This window comes from Cervus elaphus, chromosome 21, assembly GCF_910594005.1.
Source record: "Cervus elaphus chromosome 21, mCerEla1.1, whole genome shotgun sequence".
Lineage (NCBI taxonomy): Eukaryota > Metazoa > Chordata > Mammalia > Artiodactyla > Cervidae > Cervus > Cervus elaphus.
Window position 1 is genome coordinate 12,802,099 of NC_057835.1, and position 18,582 is coordinate 12,820,680.

Below are 18,582 nucleotides of genomic sequence, written 5' to 3' on the forward strand. Positions count from 1 at the left end.
GCCATGGGTTCAGTCACTATGCACCATGATGGGTGGAGGGTCTACATTCTGGGAACCAAAAACTCAACAGGAAAGTTGACAGGGAGTTTCTGTACTTTTTCCAGGAATGAGGAGTCATCTGGGGAATGCTATATGGAAGCTAAAATATTGTAATTTTAATGGCAACCCACTCCAGTATTCTTGCCTGGAGAATCCCAGGGACAGATGAGCCTGGTGGGCTGCCGTCTATGGGGTCGCACAGAGTCGGATACGACTGAAGCGACTTAGCAGCAGCAGCATGACACATTGATAGTTGCCCTTCCTTCCTAACTTGGCATGTTAAAGTCCTTTTACAAAATGACAAAGATTTGTTTGGTTTGGATTTTTTGATGGTTCTTATTTGGTAGAAGGAAAAGTTGGCAAATATGAGCTGCCCTCCAATTCGAGGGTAGAATCCAAGCCTAAATCCACATGGTCTTATCCTACTTCTGAACCAGGCTCCTGTGGCTCCCAGCTCTCTGAAACCACCTCCCTGTTGCCACAGCAAACCCCTCATCCTTCCCTATTCACTGTGTCCTGGAAACAAGGGTTCCTACCATAAAGTTCCCGGCCTTCATTTTGGGTTACAGTCTTCTGGCTATGGAACATTCTAGTATTTCTCTCATCCCCAACTAGGGATGTCTGGTCATTCCCCCACATTCTTCCAGTTCTTTGCTAGCTGGAATTATCTTTGCCAGCAAAGATGATTCTTCCAATTATCTTTGCCAAGATAATTTCCATCTTCACCCCAGCTACTGCTAAAATCTCGAGTGACTTTATCATCTATGATAATGATGGCTCATTTCTCATTCTGGTCGCAGTTTCTTGACCTCTTCAAACACAGAAAACTGTACCTGCACTCACCCCAGCCAAGCACCTCCACAGCCAAACTGTCAGGGCACTGGGTTCCATTGCCATGCCAATGCCATTCATTCAAAGTGCCACATGCTGCTACATCCCACAGCCCTCCTTCCTCCCAGAATTTTTATACTTTATTCCATTAAAATCAGCTCTTTCATTTCACTATGATTTCCACTTTCTAACCTCCTCCAGGTTGCCCATCTTCACTGGCTTCTCATAAACCAGGGCCTCTCATTGCTTGGTCAAGCGTTTCAACTTCCCTTCTGCCACAGCACTCTCAACCCCCTTCCCTTCAGTTGGATTAATCCAATGGGCCTGCTTTCTCTGCAACTTGTCTCAACCTGAGCACAGCTAAAGAAATACCCACAAACAGACTGGCGCCTTTATAGGTTTTGAGTCTTCAGCCTCCACTGAACTCTCTGTGCAGCCTGATACTGTGGTCCTCTCTTTTCCAGTCTCCTCAGCCAGGCATCACCATGACACTTGCCCTCTCAGAAGGTGCCTGATCCCTTGCCTCCCGGAGGAAAAGTGACCATTAGCATCAGCTTTAACTTTCTGCCCCCTTTCTGCTCTCTGTGAAGCCTCCCATCTTTCCCTCTTTGTTTCTTCTGAGAGAAAGGGTGGCTATTTGAAGCCAGTTGGACATCCATCTCCAATTTCCCCCTTCTCCTCCCCATCTCCTACACGCCCCATCTACCCTGGACACTGACACTTCAGTCTTTGTGTGAAAACATACCCACATTTCTCCACCATGAAACCAACCCATCACCTTAGGTTTCTTAGCTTGGGCTCTGGGTTTCACGGAGTTGCTTGCATGAAAACACATGTAAAATTTGGTACCTATGGAGGATACATTCCAATACTTTATCATGGGTGATTCATGACCTAAAAATGCTTGGTTACCAACAAATGTTCCACAATTCTTTTTTTAGCTGTCAATCTCATTCTCTCTTTGACTTCAGAGCCAAGATTTTGTGGAAAGTCTGTAGTTTCCATTTTTCTCAAATCACTACTATGTAGCTTCTTCCCTCTTCACCAGCGAAATTTACAAAAGGCCCTTCATGACTAATCCAATGAATATGTACAGCCTTCATCTTCCTTGAAGGTACTCTGGTTTCCATGACTCCACACACCCTGGTGCTCCTTTTAGCTTCCTAGTGCCTCTTCTGGTTTCTCTTCTGCTCTTCCTTTAAAGACTGCAGTTCCTTGGGGGTCTGTCCCTGACCTTTACTATTTACATTCTATATACTCTCCAAGGGTGAGTATATAGTATATATCTCATGACCCCCAAGGCTTAAAATACCACTGGCATGCTAGTGATTATCAGAAGTATCTCCAGGACAGACCTTTGTCCAAGCCTCACGCTGAGATACTCAGGACTCACTAGATACCTCCCTGAAGCATCCCAAACTCGGCATGTTGAAAGCTGGACCCTGAAGTCTCACTTCCATCCTCACGCTCTTTAACTCATTCCCTCTTTGCATTCTCTTTTTGAGAACTGGCACCACTACCCGTGGGACTGCCGACTTGAAACGTTCAACAGTATCCTTAACCAGTATATCAGCAGACTGTCCATCTAGAAAGGACACAATACAGAAAGAAAGTCAAAATAAATGGTTTTATTTTTTTTCCAAGTCTAAATATCCATTATAAGTGGATACTCTGTGTGGGGTAAATGCATTTATATGATTTTCTAGTGAAAAAAACAAACAAACAAACAAAAAAACATGGCCTCCAAGTTTTCACTCATTCTGTCTGCTGCCTCCCTCACCTGTGTCTCCAGGCTCCTCTCTCATCCACCTACTTCCTACCACCCCAAACTCATGTTTGGTGGTCTAGCAAAACATTCTGTGTTGTCTGACTTTGTTCACTATTCCTTTTGTTTGCACTTGCAAAGTGAAGTCAGTTTATGCACCTGATAAGCTCATATCATCTTTCAAAACCCAGCACAGATGTCACTTCCCTCAGAAACCCTCCCAAGAGTCCTTCCTCGGCCGTTCCCAGGAGTTTTTCTTCTGCTCTAAGTATCTTATAAATATGTCAAGTGCTCCACTGATATGCAGCATTGCAAGTTACTTATGTTTTTTCCCTCTGTTAAATTATGAGTTTCTAGAGATCAAAGAGTCTGCCTTGGTTTTATTAATTCTCCAAGACTTGTCATAGTAGCATATAAAAATACTAACAATATTGGAACTTCCCTGGCAGTTTAGTGGTTAAGACTCACCACTTCCACTGCAGGGGGCATGGTGGATTCCTGGCCAGGGGACCACAATTCTGCATGTTGCACAGGGCGTGGCCAAAAAATAACGATAGATATTGATATACAGTTGCTGTTTAGTTGTTAAACTAAAAAAGTTGTGACAACTCTTTTGTGAGCCCATGGATTATAGCCTGCCAGGCTTCTCTGTGTATGGGATTGCCCAGACAAGAATACTGAGTGGGTTGCCATTTCCTTCTCCAGAGGATCTTCCTGACCCAGGGTTTAACCCAAGTCTCCTACATTGGCAGGCAGATTTTTCTTTTCTTTTCTTTTTTTTTTTACCACTGAGCCACCTGGGAAGTCAAATAAAGTTGTAGCTAGCATTTATTAAAGGGTTCTACATGCTAAACAGGAATATCAATATCACAATTTTGCATGAACTGCCCAATCCATAAACATGTAACAAATGAGTGAATTAATAGAGCTCCTTAATTAATAAAGGAGAAATGGGATACTCACTCTTTTTTCATCTCTATAAAGATTAATGCTGTGATTATTCTCATACCACAAGACCTCAGTAAATAATAATTGAACAAAATCAATTCATTGACCAGTGGATCACATAGAAAGCAAATAATGTACATGAGATTTTATAATATCTCACTTTTATGTGGCCCATTCCTGTTTGTGAAACATTTTCATTTAAACTGTGATATTTAATAATGGGGGCTTCTCTGTGGCTCATATAATTAAGAACCTGCCTGCAATGCAGGAGACCTGGGTTTGACCCCTGGGTAGGGAAAATGACCTGGAGAAGGGAATGGCAATCCACTCCAATAATCTTGTCTGGAAAATTACATGGACAGAGGAGTCTGGCTGGCTACAGTCCACGGTGTCACAGAGTTGGACATGACTGAGCGACTGAACCGAACTGAACTGAACTGAACTGAGTGACTACACATTCAAACTGAAGCTTGGAGCTGGTGAATCACATGGCCAAAATCACAGCTCATGAATGTCAAGGACTTGACCCAGACTGTCCCCTTCCAATCCCCATCCCACTGCAGCTGCCCCCTCCCTCCCCGGGCTCAATTCCAGATCATGAACTGATTTCCTGCAGTGGCATGTGGGCTCCCCAGGCAGCACTAGTGGTAAAGAATTTGCCTGCCAATGCTGGAGACTTCAAAGGCGGGGATTCAATCCCTGGGTCGGGAAGATCCCCTGGAGTAGGAAACGGCAACCCACTCCAGTATTCTTGCCTGAAGAATACCACGGACAGAGGAGCCTGGTGGGCTGCAGTCCATGGGGCCGCAAAGAGTCAGACATGACTGAAGCAACTTAGCAGGCACGCAAGCGGCATGGACATCCCAGGCAGGGGTTTTCAAAGACATCTGAAACAGTCCCACATTTACTGAGGTTGTGAGCTTGTGATTGGTGAGTAATCACCTTTTACATTGCTAACTTCAAAGACACTTCTCAAGAAATGTCTAAGAAAAAAGCATACCCAAGAAACCAGACTCTGTCCACGTCCTCACAGCAAATCACTAAATGTGTCACAAGCAGAATTTCCTAGTGGAAATTCAAAGGCTCAGGTTGAATATGATTTCTCTCAAAGAAGTTTGACTTTTATCAAGTGGAGGCCCCAAATTCCACCCCCATACAAAGGCTTCCTGGGAAGTGGCAGGAGAGCTGGGTTACTTGGAGCATCTGAACTCTTCCTTGGAGTCCCCAAGTGATCCTAGGAAGCTGGGGAAACGTGCAGAAACTCAGAGGCACACATGCATCTGAGGACCAATGTAAGCTGAGCAAAGTAATTCCAGTAATGAAGAGGCTTCTCTAGGGACTCTGAGCTCTTGTGTGGGACAGAGGCCACCCTGACCTCAGTGGACTGTGGGGAACTCGCGCAAGGTCACAGAGTTGGTTTGAACCCAGGCAGTCAGGCTCTCAAGACAGCACTCCCACCCTCCGCCTCTCCAGCCACTGTGGGGGCAGGAGCCGCTGAGCTGTCCCCACTGACCCCTTACTCACTACACACGTTAGGTATCATGCTAAACACTTGTCCTTCCCGATTAACCCAAATCTCATAGCAACTCATGGACGCAGGAGATATGAAGAGTCTGCCTCGAGAAACCCAAGGCTCAGAGAAGTGTAGGGACGACTGGCCCAGGACACAGAGGAGGAGCAGAACTGGAATTGAAACCCAGATTTGCCCAATGCCAAGGTCTCTCTGCTTCACTGCTTCTGCTTCTAAAAACATCTACCAAGAGATTTCTGCTTCCCTCTGGGTAAGTTATCACAAAAACAGAAAATAAAAAACCACGCCTTAAAGTGTAACCGAACCAGTCATTAGAATTACCAAAATAGAAAAGTTAAAAGAGAAGTATAGAGGCCATTGAAGCCAACCCCTCCCACAGCGAGGGAATCTCCAACATGCTTGAATACTCCACTGACGGGGACCTCATCCTCTCCACCTCACACCATCACAGTAGGACCAGTAACGCCTCTTTCTCCATCCTCTGACCCCACCCCCTCTCATCTCATCTCCTTCTGCCCCCTCCATGAGGTAATGTCTACATGGAAGCCCTCCCACAGTCACCCCTGTGCTAGGCTCCCCTCCTCTCCTGGTAACTTCACTTATCGGGGAGGGAAGGTGACTACTTCCTTGACAAATAAGATTCTGTTCCACTAAGGAGGCCAGAGAATTCAGCACAGGCTCCTGATGGCGCAGTGGTAAAGAATCCTCCTGCAATGCAGGGGACATAGGTTCAATCCCTGGGTTGGGAAGTTTCCCCTGGAGAAGGAAATGGCAACCCACTCCAATATTTTTGCCTGGGGAATCCCATGAGCAAGGGAGCCTGGCAGACTACAGTCCATGGGGTCACAAGAGTCGGACACAACTTATCAACTAAACAACAACAACAATAAAAAATAAAATAAAATAAAAACTTTGTGTAGCACTAGCCACTGGTAACATCGTATTACCATTTTTAATCAACAGAATTATTATAACCCATAAAAATAAAGGAAATCTACCACTGTTGATAGATTGCTTTCAGAGATGGTTTAATTCATAATCAGCTCACAGTGATTACAGTGGTCCTAGGAAGGGTAACCATTCTGAAATATTTCCCCTCAAATGCTTAACAAAGGATCAGAATTTCCACTTTTAAAAATGAAATCTTCCTGGTTTACCCACTTCTTAAAATGTGACCACTCTTGGGAAAAATGTTATTATACAAAAGGAGGTTGCTACTGCTGCTGCTGCTAAGTTGCTTCAGTTGTGTCCAACTCTATGCGACCCCATAGATGGCAGCCCACCAGGCTCCCCCGTCCCTGGGATTCTCCAGGTCACAAAAGAAGGTTGGCATATTTTGTTCTTGACCCTATTTCCCTTCAATTCAATTGAGCCAATCCTTGAGGCCTAGTATAAAACTGGTGCTGTCTGAGAAGGAAGTTATTAAGGTAAATCCTTTGTTTTCTCCAGTCTCTAAGATCTAACAAAGGTTTAAGACACAATTATTCAGCAAACATTAATCAAATGTCTCCCAGACACACCATGTACAGTTGCACAGGTTGTATACTATACAAGTGCAGGGGCAGCATCCACAAAGGTGACCTGTGAAAAGGATCCCTTAGAACTGGCAGTGCTTGACCTAATCTAGCTATTCCAACATGGCCAAACTTCATCAGGCATTGGGGCAGCAGTTTTACACATAAGGCATCTTTAAAGTTTAATAACAACCTCTTTGAAGACACCATCATCTCCATTTTATAAGTGTAACAACTGAAACTCATAAGCATCCCTTAAATTCATCAAGTTCACAACCTAAGGAGGGCAAAGATGGAATTCCTACATCCCATGTGATTTCTAATCCATTCACCTGGTTACCATTCATTAATTTATTCATTCTTTCAACAAGCATTAATTGAATCACTATTAGCTTTAAAATACTAACCTAGAGCAAAATGAATATTTATATTTTTCCTTAAAAAAGCAAATAATTGTAAATAAAATAAGATTGAGCATCTACTAGACACTTTGCTAAGTGTTTAGGATCAAACCATGAATTACACGACATCTACCCTTTGGAGCATGAAATCTCACAAGCAAGCAAACAAGAGAAATACGTGTATTCATCTGGGGACTATTTCCTGAGAACTGACTAGGTACAGTCATGTTTCTAGGAGCTTAAATATAGCAGTGAACAAGACAGATAAAAACCCCTGCCCCATGTGACTTCCCTTTTAGAGGAGGGCAAACAATTACTCAAGCAGTACACACGGGAGAAGATTTCACAGCACAAAGATACCCAGGCACTACGGCAGGGTGAAGGGGTAGGGAGTGCTGAAGAGGCTGCTTGATGGGGACGGTGAGGGTGATGTTAGCGCAGCGCCAAGGAGGTACCAGCCCCAAAGATACACCAGGATGAAGGCTCCACGGAGCGGGGCTTTCTGAGGCTCCGTTCATGGCTCTGGCCCTAGTACCTAGTGCCCGGCAGAGCAAGTGCTCACTAAACACTTGTTGAACAAACAAGCGAATGAACAGGGGGATGGCAGCTGAGGCAGAGGAACCGTAACTGTGCCACAAATCCTGCACTTCACCAGCTAGCCCGAGGCTTCCTCCTGCCTCCGTGGATAGAAGTGAAGCCTTCGGAGCTGGGGGCCAGTTTCCACCTGTGTCCCACTTTACTTCCCTCCGCCATGGCTGGGATCCCAGTCTGCCAGCCTCTTCTCCATCTCAGTCCCTGGGTCTCCGAGCAGCAGGGTATAGGTCCGGGGGACCTGCCCCAGGCAAGGCTGTGTCCAGAGCACACTCAGTCCTGCCGGTCACAGCCACCCAGGCAGCGCGGGGCCGGGGCAGGTGGGCGTCTTGGCTGCAAGCACTGGTCTAGGTGGGCACTGCCGCTGCTAGCTAGACTCAGCGCTCTAAGAGGCAGGCTGCAGACAGGAAAGAGTGCGTGCCTGCCAACCTCGCTGGGCCCTGGGATATGGAATCTACCTCTAGACACCACATCCCATGAATAGAGACAGAGTCTATACTGTGAGGTCCAGAGAAAGGCTGTGTGTCTCTGTGTACGTGTGCACACGTCAGCTCTGTACATTTCGAAAAGGAGATTTAAGTTTTACGCAAACACGAGGCAATGTTGGAGTCAGTGCCTGCTCACATGGCCCTTTCAGCCCAAGGACCAGAAGGATGACGAACTGGCATGTGTGTGGGTTAACACATCACCACGCTAGTGGCTATGGCAGGCAGGTGACAGTGCCCAGGGTCGCTGCAGGACACAGTTGCTAATAGCTCCCATCCCAGCCTCAAATGAGCCCCAGATGAGATCATTAAAGTATAGCGCCCCTGGGATGCAGGATGTCCTCCAGAACCCCCTTCAGGAATAAAGGGCTCTTCCCCAGCTGCTGGGAGAGCTGCTGACAGAGACCCTACTGTCAGACCCCTACAGGGAGGGTGGCACCCCAGAAGGGCAGCCATATCTATGTGTGACCAATGTGAGGGTGTAACAAGTTTAAAGGTCATCCCAGCATCCCCGGAGATCAACTGAGCTAAAGTCGCACTGAGGCTCAAGTTCTCTCTGTCCTCTTTTCCTCTTCCACCCCCCTGGACTCCACTCCCTAAAATATGACCTGCATTCTAATCTCCGAGTCTGAATCCTGGGGGACCCAATCAGCAACAGTCAGCATCTTCAGTGGGGAGCCTCTGGGTTTGTATCAGACTGGGTTTGAATCCCGGCTCTACCATTCATTAATTCTGTGACCTTGGGCCTCTCTGACTAACAGTTTCCAAGTCTGTAAAATGGACATGAGGGTACACACCTCCTAGGGCTGTTACGGGGATGAAAATATGGAAGTTCTTAGCACAGTGATTGGCAGATTAAGGTACTATATACATAATAACGGAAACATTCATGACTTTATAGCTCTGACCTTAAATGGCTGTGACTTGGGAGAGTCACTCTTTCTCTCTCTGCCTGTTTCCTCCTCTGTAAAAGGATGGGTTTGAACTTGGGAATTATTACAGACATTTCTTGAACACCCAGTCTTATCAGGTTCTGTGCGGAGTCTTGTACTTTTTATTCTACAACACAAACCTACTAGACTGATATTTCTTATATTTCACCACCATCCTCACTTTACAGAGGCCAACAGAGGTTTGAGGAGGCTGAGGAATCTGGCCCCGGAGTACCCAGTGGTTAAGTGATGGGGCAGGATTGGAAGCCGGGCGGACGGTCTTCAAAGCCCATGGCTGCACCAGAATGCCCTGATGTTTCCCTCAATCAGACACACACTCCCTGCCAGTGCTGGCATTTTTTAGGATCACACAATTCTGCCTCCAGCTTAACGGAAAACATTTGCAGAACAGATCAACTGAATTCCATCAGCTCCTTGGCACAGCCAGGAAAGGACAGAGGCCAAGCAGACAAAGTTGATTGACTACAATCGTGTGTCCCCGAGAAAGCCTGTTGGCGCGGCCGCTTTTATCTCCATCGACCTGGAATTCGGGCTTTGTCACTGTCGCTGAGCTCCAGGCTGGGGAAGCTGAGCAGGGCAGACTTTGACCAGGCATCTTCTTCAAACACACCTCTCACCCTCTCAAGCTGCAGCCCCACCCACAGCCTTGATCTGCCGGTAGCAACCTGTGCTCACAGTCAAGAGTGTATTTTAAAGGGTGTTTTGAAATTCCTCAGGTGAAAGGAACTCAGAGCATAGACACAATTTTCTAAGACTCACATTTGGTGTCTTCCTCTGGCTTGCACTCTAAATACTCAGTTTGTTTCAATGACACCACTAAAAGAAGAGCTTCTGAAATAGTGGATGACAAGCAATTATCCTGGGAATTACCCCTTGAAAGACCCCAAGCTTGGCCTGCAGGGGACGGGGAGATAGTGGCCATCATACAGGAAGCCTCCAATGTCCTAAACATCGCTCTGGACTGGTTGTCATGGGTCTTTTAAGAAGCAATGGACCTTTTCTCTTATGAAGAAATACCATCTTTGCCATTTTGCCTATTTAAAAAAACATACAATTTTCCCTTTTAGGGTAAAATGGCACTTGACACACAGATGACACAATCATTTTCATTTTCTCAAAGCCTAGCTTGTCCACGCCCCGTGTATCTCCACCTCAGCCCAAAGGGAGAGAGTAATGAGTCATTCTGAAGCTCATTATGGAGGTGGCTCAGGGGTAAAGAATCCAGCTGCAATGCAGGACACTAGATTTCAATCCCTGGGTCAGGTAGATGCCCTGGAAGCAGAAGTGGCACCCCACTCCAATATTCTTGCCTGGAAAATCCCATGGACAGAGGAGCCTGGTGGGCTACAGTCCAAGGGGTCACAAAGAGCTGGATATGACTGAGACTAACACTTTCTCTGCGCTGTCTTCAAACCCGCTAATGTGTTAGAAACCTTCTTTGAAGCAACATAAACCAGAGCTTAGAGTGGTCCCTAGCACACAGTATGTACCCAAGACAGGCCCCTGAGGTTTCACAGGTCACCTTCGACTCCTCTATTCACATTAATCCATCCATCACTGCATCAGAATTCCCCTTTTCAAGCAGATGTTGAAGGAGTAGCTTATACACACAACTTCATAAAAGAAACAAGGCCAAGACTTTAAAAGTTCTCTGGACAAGTCTGAGATGGGGAAGTTCATCTCTGTCACCCTTTCCAGAAGCTCAAACCAAACATTTTCATCTAACTGTTAGTGGGGCCAGATACACGTGGGTTCCAATCCCGGTGTGGTCATTTACCCTAATGGAGCCTCGGACTCCTTATTTGAAAAATAGACCTTGTGACCATCTCACTTTCTTTTGAGCATGAAATCATTTATGCAATGTTTGGTATGTAATAAATACTTCCTTTTCTCCCTGAATAAAAAGCGCATAAAGATGAGAGATTTACATATGCTTGGTGTGTATTTGCATGTGTGTGCACACACATGCATGCACACCATCCATGTCAGCATCACATAGAGGCACCAGTACCCTGAAGGCACCAATACTCCTGCCTCTGACACATCAAACAAACATGCTCACACTCTTAATTCCAACCTGGGAGCTCTGTGCACAGATGGAATGTTGGCCCCACACCTCTTCTGCTTTCCAACCACACTCGTCCAAGGCATATTTGAAAATACTGTGACATCTCATTCCACTTTCAAAACATCTACCCAGATTCGCAGACTTTGTGTGTTCATGAAGAGTGATGTGGAATTCTATATCTTTTTTCTTTTGTTGGTGATCCAAATCTCAGTAATACAAATCTTATCAAAAACAGACTGGAAGCATTGTAAAATCACCTGAAGATGCTTATACATTGATTGATTTCTATCTAACAGTATACATTTGACATAAGATATCAAAACTTTCTTTATCCATAAACTTAATAAATGATTTCTTAGTGATAGTATTTAAGAATTCTAAGCACATGATGGAAAAAAAACACTTTGATTCACTGCTAGCAAGTGTGAAACTACAAACAACTGTTTGGGACTAATTTGGCAATATAGACCTAGAGTCTTAAAATCTAGAGTTTTTAAGCCCAGTAATTCTGCTTCAGAGAAGGTACACCCACCACCACCAGGAAATAATCTGGACGTTGGAAAGAGCTTTATGCACAAAGGGATTCTTGTGATATTTTCATAGTGATGAGGAGTCAAAAATAATCAAATGCCCAGAAATAGAGGAATGAGTTAGTGAACTACATGACAGTCGTGGCTGATACTGTTCCATTTGTATCTTCATCACCAGAGTGGGAACATTTTAGGGGTAAGAACTTGATTGAATGAATGAATGAATATACACATGCATGCACGAATGATCTGCACATCTACGACAGTTTGGAAATACACACATGATGCAATATTAGGTAAAGACAAAGCATTGAAGAGAAATTACAACTACTTTCCACACACACATTAAAAAGAAAAAAACTGAAGAGATTAGGAAATAAACCAAAGTATTAATTGACATGGAGTAACTTCTAAATAATCCTGTGATTTTTTTTTCCTTCTGTATTCTGGCATCATTTGCATTTTTCTGAATTAACAAATAGGAAGATGGAACCTGCCTTTGGAGGTTGGTGTGATGATCAAAAGTCTTAGACATGAAATCTGTAAGTGCTTAGACATTGATATTCTGCATAGAACGCCCGGGGGAAAAGTACACACAGAGTCAGCTCTTTTTGCTGAGTGAAGGAAGTGACGACACGGTTGAAGACATTGGGTTGAAGTCAGCCCAGCCTTGACTAAAAACGATTCCCTCCTACACGAGCCACGTTCTGTCCCTCTGGCCAGGACCGTGATGACACACGTCTAGCGCCCCTCAGACATCATGTCACCGGACAGGAATGATGAGAGCCTCGTGTTTCCTGACTCAGGGGAGGCAGAAGCGGGACGCACAGTGAGGCCCACGCTGGCCCGCCCACTCCCGCCCTACCCCACCCGGCGCCCAGAGCCCCACGCTTCCCGCTGCCCAGGCAGCAGATGGGGCCAGCCGTGCTGGGCACGGTGCCAGGTGCGGGAGGAGACAGCAGCCTCAGCCTGCCCGTGCTCCTGGGCTCGGGGCCAGTGCCCGGCCTCAGAGGTCACTGTGCCACTCGGGGGCACCCGGGGCTCTGAGCCCCAACTCCTCCGCACATAGAAGACCTGGCTCCTTTCACTCTGGGGCCCCAAACACCACGGCTCCTGACACGGCCCCAGGCTTGTGCAGGGCTCGTCACCACGCCATACGGTGAAAACAAACCTTAGAAGGAAAATCAGGAGTACCAGTAAACCCCCTACACAGGAACCTTCGAGCTGCAGACTTTGAAAGATGCAAACGTGCGTTCTCACGTCCAATCACGTAAGTTAGTTCACGTGTCTGGCATGCATGGCCAGGTGCGTGCCTACTCTGCTAGTGGTACTGTTTGGTGTACTTTACTGTACAGAACTGCAGAGAGTACAGTAGTACAGTATCTTTATTTCAAGCTCAAGATGTCCGGAAACAAGCGTAGGCAGCGGTGAGACAGCTGGTACTGCTAAGATGCACCAGCTGTAGTGTTGTACTACTGTACTTTTCAAGGGAGTGGACTGTAAGATTAAACATGTTTCATTTTTTTTTGTTTGTTCTGTATGCATTATTTGTGCAAAAAGCATTATAAACCTATTACAGTACACTACTGTATAACCCATTGTGTTATCCGGGTACCTAGGCTAACTTTGTCAGCATGTCATAGAACACGCTCTTGGGATGGAACGCATACACGTGTAGCAGACTTATTGTACTGGGCTCCCGTCCCACTCGGCTTCCGCTTGGCGGCGTTCTTTGGCCGTCATTTAACCATTGCAAGTTTCCTTGTCTGTGAAATGGGTGTGGTGCTGGTGTTTGCTCTTTGCATGCATGTGTCTAACTGAGAGGAGCTTGAGGTCAGAAATGTGATGGACGGAAGCAAGGAGAAGGTCAGCCTCACACGGGAGAGACAAAGACGACCATGGACTCACCATTCTCCGGGAGGGCAGGCAGAGCCACCGAAGGACAAAAACTGGGAGCGTCATTTCGAGAAACTGAAAAGAAGACAAAGACGGCCTTTTAGCTCTTTTTGACTCTTTGGATCATCAAGCCCTGAAGGCAGGAAGAGAGGTCCTACTTGGTGACACAAAGTCGTGCGTGGAAGGCAAGACAGTGCGCAGAGCGCCTGGTTCCACTCCTGTGTGGTCAGGACGGGGTGGGCTGTGCTGAAGGGATATTCTAACATCTCAGGGGCTTAAAGCAACCAAGGGTCTCCTCTCCCTTGAGCTACATGCCTGCTGCAGGTGCTGGGGGCTCTCCTCTGTGTCAAGCCCCTTCAGCCCCAGGCAAGGGGAGGTTCCATCACACCCCTGCCTCCCAGACGCTCCCGCTGGGAAGGACAAGGCTGCCCATGCTCTCACAGCTTTGCCTACGAGTGACACATAGCACTTATTTTCACACCATTTGCCAAAGCCAGAGGTGCAAAAGTGCAGACCAGCCATGGTCCAGAGAGTGGACGTCTAGAGACATGCGGTGAACAAAGGAAATGCCCACTATCGCTGCTTAGCTGGCTCACTTAGGGGAAGCAATTCGCCCCTCTGGGCCTCAGTTTCCACATCTGTACAATGGGGATGACACAGTGTATGCTGAGAATTGCCGTGAGCATGACAGGAGGTAGGGTCAGGCCAGGCACAGGGCCTGACACGTCACAAGACAGCTCTTCATGGCAGGCGGCAGGGCAGGTGGACAGAACCTGGAGTAGGTGGGCAGACAGACCTGGGCTCCAACCTCCATGTGCCTCTTAGAAGCAGGGCAAATGGACAAGTGATCTGGCTTCTTCTATCCCCAGCTTCGGACACTGGTATGATAGGATGATGTCGGAATTAAACGAGAGACTACACACACCCGGGAGGTGGCTCATCAGTGCTAATCGCCCTCTCCCCTGCCTCTCCTCTTTCTGAACAGATCACAGTCTTCAAAGCCGCAGCATCCTTTTCTCCCAACGACCCAGACCAGGAGTGCGGCCAGACTTTCTCCCTCTCTGAGCTACAGTGCAGCATGGGCAGCGGTCGAGGGTCATGGGTGAGGCTCAGGGTCAAGGGTCAGGAACCCAGGGTGACCTTCCTTGTCCTCAGCTTCCCTGTCTGTAAAATGGGAGTAATGGTAGTACCTCATTTAGGGCTCTGAGGCTTAGATGAGTCAGTGTATGTGAAGCTTTGGGCACACAGTAAGCACTCAATAAATGCTGCCACTATTTACTCTTAATATTGCCCTTTTCAGGACTTCCTGGCAGATTAGTGGTTAAGACTCTGAGCTTCCAATGCAGGGGGTGCAGGTTCCATGCCTGGCTGGGGAACAAGGATCCCACATGCCTTGGGGCATGGCCAAAAGAAAAACACAAAATAAAGTAAAATAAAATTAAAAATTTCAGCACTACTGAAATTGTCAGTGAAGCAAAACTTAAAAAAACATATATCAGTCTTTCACAGTAACACATCCTTGTCATCGATGCTCAGCCTTGTCTGCCTCCACAAAAACCTTAGGTCAGATTCTTGTTCCATCTGGTCCCCAAAGCCCCGGGTTGGGTCCCTTCCCACCCCATCTCCTCCTCTGCCTTCTTCACTTTGGTCGGACACGTTGTGACCCAGCCTCCCCGAGTTCTACAGCCTCAGTTCTTATGTGTCCATTCTGCTTGGCTCCATCTGCCTAAAAGCACCTGCTCCCGGTCATCATTCTAGAGCCTGGTTCCCAGCCTTCAGCGGACACTGGAATGCCCTGGAGGCCTTGGTGACGCACACTTGTGAGCTTCCCCCGCAGTGTCTGGCCCAGCAGGTGTGAGCTGAGGCCCAAGATTTGGCATTTCTAATAAGTTCCCAGGTGATGCTGACCCTGTTGGCCCACGGACTCACTCTGAGGGTCACTGAGCCAAGGCTTCTGTCACCCAGTGTCCTGTGAGCTCCTCACACAAAACTCAGAACCACCCACCACCCTCCACGGTACCCAGGGGGCCAGCGAGTTCATTTAAATGTCCATCTTTGCTTCCTCAGAGCAAAGACCTTGAGAGTCAGCACACTCCAGAGAACAGTTATTTGATGGATCTGTAACGAGGGCATTCAGAAGTCCACCCTCTTGGGCCCAGTGATTCTCCTTCTGGAAGTCTGTCTGGAAATTCAAAGCAAGCTCGGTTTGTGAAGGAAAGATTTATACAACATTAATGAATCTCCAGAACCTCTATATATCCAAGGCTGTGAGAACAGTTAGGCAAGCTGTCCACAGGGATAATTACCACGTGCACATCCAGGCACTTATCACCTAGACCCGCTGCTACTGCCTTACTTACTCTTTCTCAGCCCCCAGTGTTTCCTGACAGGGTGCTGTCAACCCTCTGGGTGGGACCTTCTTTACTGTGCAGGAATAGCTGAACCCTGAAAGTTCTCAGCCTCCCTGGGCCCCCCGGGGCACTGAAAATCTCAACACCCTCGTTCCCTGGGGGCCCTCCTACAGAGAATCGCACTGTGCAAATTTGAGCCAGTTGCTCAGCTAATTCATGCTTGTGAAGCAAGAGGATGGTAACCCTTCTTGCTTCTTCCCAACTCTGCTTTCAGTGACATCCAGCTGGTGGCCTGAAATGGGCTGCGGCCAGAGTGTTTACACCATGGAAAGTGGCAACCACAACACCCCGCCCTGTACCTGCCCAGCCCTCCCTAACTGTAACACATTTGCCAGAAGAGCAGAAAATGGGGGTAAGGAGAGACCCCACCTCATCACATTGTTTAGGGACTAAATAAGACTAAACACTAGCCTAGCCAAGGAGCTGACACCATGCTAAGCAAGTGGCAGACGCTCATGCTGGGATGTGAGTGATGCTGAGGAATGAATTAGACAGTAAGCTCTCCTACGTGCAGTGGTTTCTATGTGGGCTGCAGAGAGGCATAATTAGAAGAGCCAGTCACTTCCTTTCCAAGTCGTTCCCATATCTAGAATATCTATCTACAGGGTCCAAGTGCATTTGTTTAGCAGAAGAGAGGAAGTGGGAGGCTTCTATTGGTTTTTTTTAGAAGCCACATTTGACTTTGTAAACAAACCAAAGACCCTGCCCCACTTTCAGGCCACACATGGCTGCAGGGGGTGGGGGGATGGGGGCGGTGGCGGTTTGAATAGCAGCTCAGCTCCCCTCTGAGAGGCGCCCCCTTCCAGGCAGCCCGGAGGCTCAAGGCAGCTGGACCACAGTGCAGCCTCTTCCCCTTCCATCCCCACCCTGGTTGCTAAGATGCTTCCTCTTTGAGTACTGTTGCCCTGCCCGGAAGGGGCTGCAAACAGCCTCATTTGCATCCACAGTCACTAGGCCTGGGCCTCTGAGTTCTGTGCTCAGATCCCTGGAACTTTCTGTTCGCTGCGGACAGCAGTGAGAAATCACACGGCTCTCTGGGGGGCCCCCCTGGGCCCTCACAGCTCTAGGTTTGTGCCTCTCTCTGGGCTCCTAGGAGACTTGACTTCCATTTTTGTTCTGAGAACACAGCTCAGTACCAGGGTCTTGTCTCTTGCATGCAGGTCTCTGGGGGCCCCGGGTTTGCAGGGAAGGACCATGGCCATCCTACCCACTGTCCCTGCACCCTCCACGTGACACTCCTTCAACTCCGCCCAGACTCCCCCTAGAGTGGCTCTGGTGTGATCCCTTGTAAAACAACATTTCTTGCCCCCCTTTTGTGCTCCAGGAGCCCCCTTGCATCTCCCCACAGTAAGACAAGCCAGAGGGCTGAGTCGTTTCTGGGAGAGGGAGTAATTACTCCAGATGCGGGGCTAGGAGAGCACCAGCCCCACAGCGGTCCCAGTGAACTCGGGGAGAGCACTGCAGAAGTGTTTCTGGCATCACTAAGTGCCTGAGAAATGTTCCTTCCCTCACGTCTGCCTCCCAGGCCAGGCTCAACCCTTTGGGGAAGGACCTTCTATCTCTGGTGCTTCCACGGTGTTTGACATGCAGTAGGGGCTTCCCTGGAGGCTCCGACGGTAAAGACTCCTCCTGCAATGTAGGAGACCCAGGTTTGATCCCTGGTTGGGAAGATCCCCTGAAGGAGGGTATGGCAACACACTCCAGTATTCTTCCTGGAGAATCCCATGGACAGAGGGGCCTGGTGGGCTCCATGGGGTTGCAAAGAGTCGGACACGACTGAGCGTCAGAACATATTATTATTACATTAGGAGCTCAACAAATGGCCCTTCCTGTCCCTTTCTTCCATCCAGTTCTTTAGATACAGACCCCGCATTATGCTTTTTGTGTCTGGTTCTCAGCCTGGAGTCAAGTCAGGAGTCCACGCTCATCACTCAACATAGATGGCAATAGAGAAGGCATGCTTTATGTCTAAGTAACTATGTGGCCAAGGTATATATGAAAGTGAAAGTGGTTCAGTCTTATCCAACTCATTGCAACCCCATGAGCCCGCCAGGCTCCTCTGTCCATGGAATTTTCCCGGCCAGAACACTGGAGTGCGTAGCCGTTCCCTTCTCCAGGGGATTTTCCCAACTCAGGGATCAAAGCCAGGTCTCCCGCATTGCAGGCAGATTCTTTACCATCTGAGCCACCAGGGAATGTGTATGTATGTATGTATGTACCTGTCCATCATCTGTTTATTTATCTATCTGCCCATCGATCTAACATCTATCTTTGTATCGATCTTTGGATCTACCCATCCATCTGTCATCTCTCTGGGTTTGGGTTTCTGCCCTGAGGTCCCTGACCACATTCCCTGCCTCTCCATGCACCCTGCTCGCCTCTGCCTCTCCGAGTTTCACGACAGGGTCTCCCCAGCCGTATCTCAGAAGGAATCTCACTCTCCCCTGAGGTACATGCTCTCAGAGTTCAGTGCTCAAGGTCATGACACCCCAAAAACCACCAAAGGCAGGATGCTACACAACCAAGCCATGGATTTGAAGCCAGGGTGAAATCTATTACAGAAATTCTTTGCAAGAATTTCTTTGTAAAAACCCTGTTTCCTGTGCCAACGCTGACTGA

At 47.7% G+C, this 18,582-nt stretch overlaps 1 protein-coding gene across 1 annotated transcript in view; it reads right to left on the bottom strand.

The window, feature by feature from the left end:
* TG (thyroglobulin) overlaps positions 1-18,582 on the bottom strand; it is a 235,546-nt gene that overhangs the window by 132,589 nt on the left and 84,375 nt on the right. Inside the window, exon 35 of the mRNA XM_043880093.1 lies at positions 13,565-13,627. Coding sequence (XP_043736028.1) covers positions 13,565-13,627 — 63 coding nt within the window. The remainder of the gene's footprint in view (positions 1-13,564; positions 13,628-18,582) is intronic.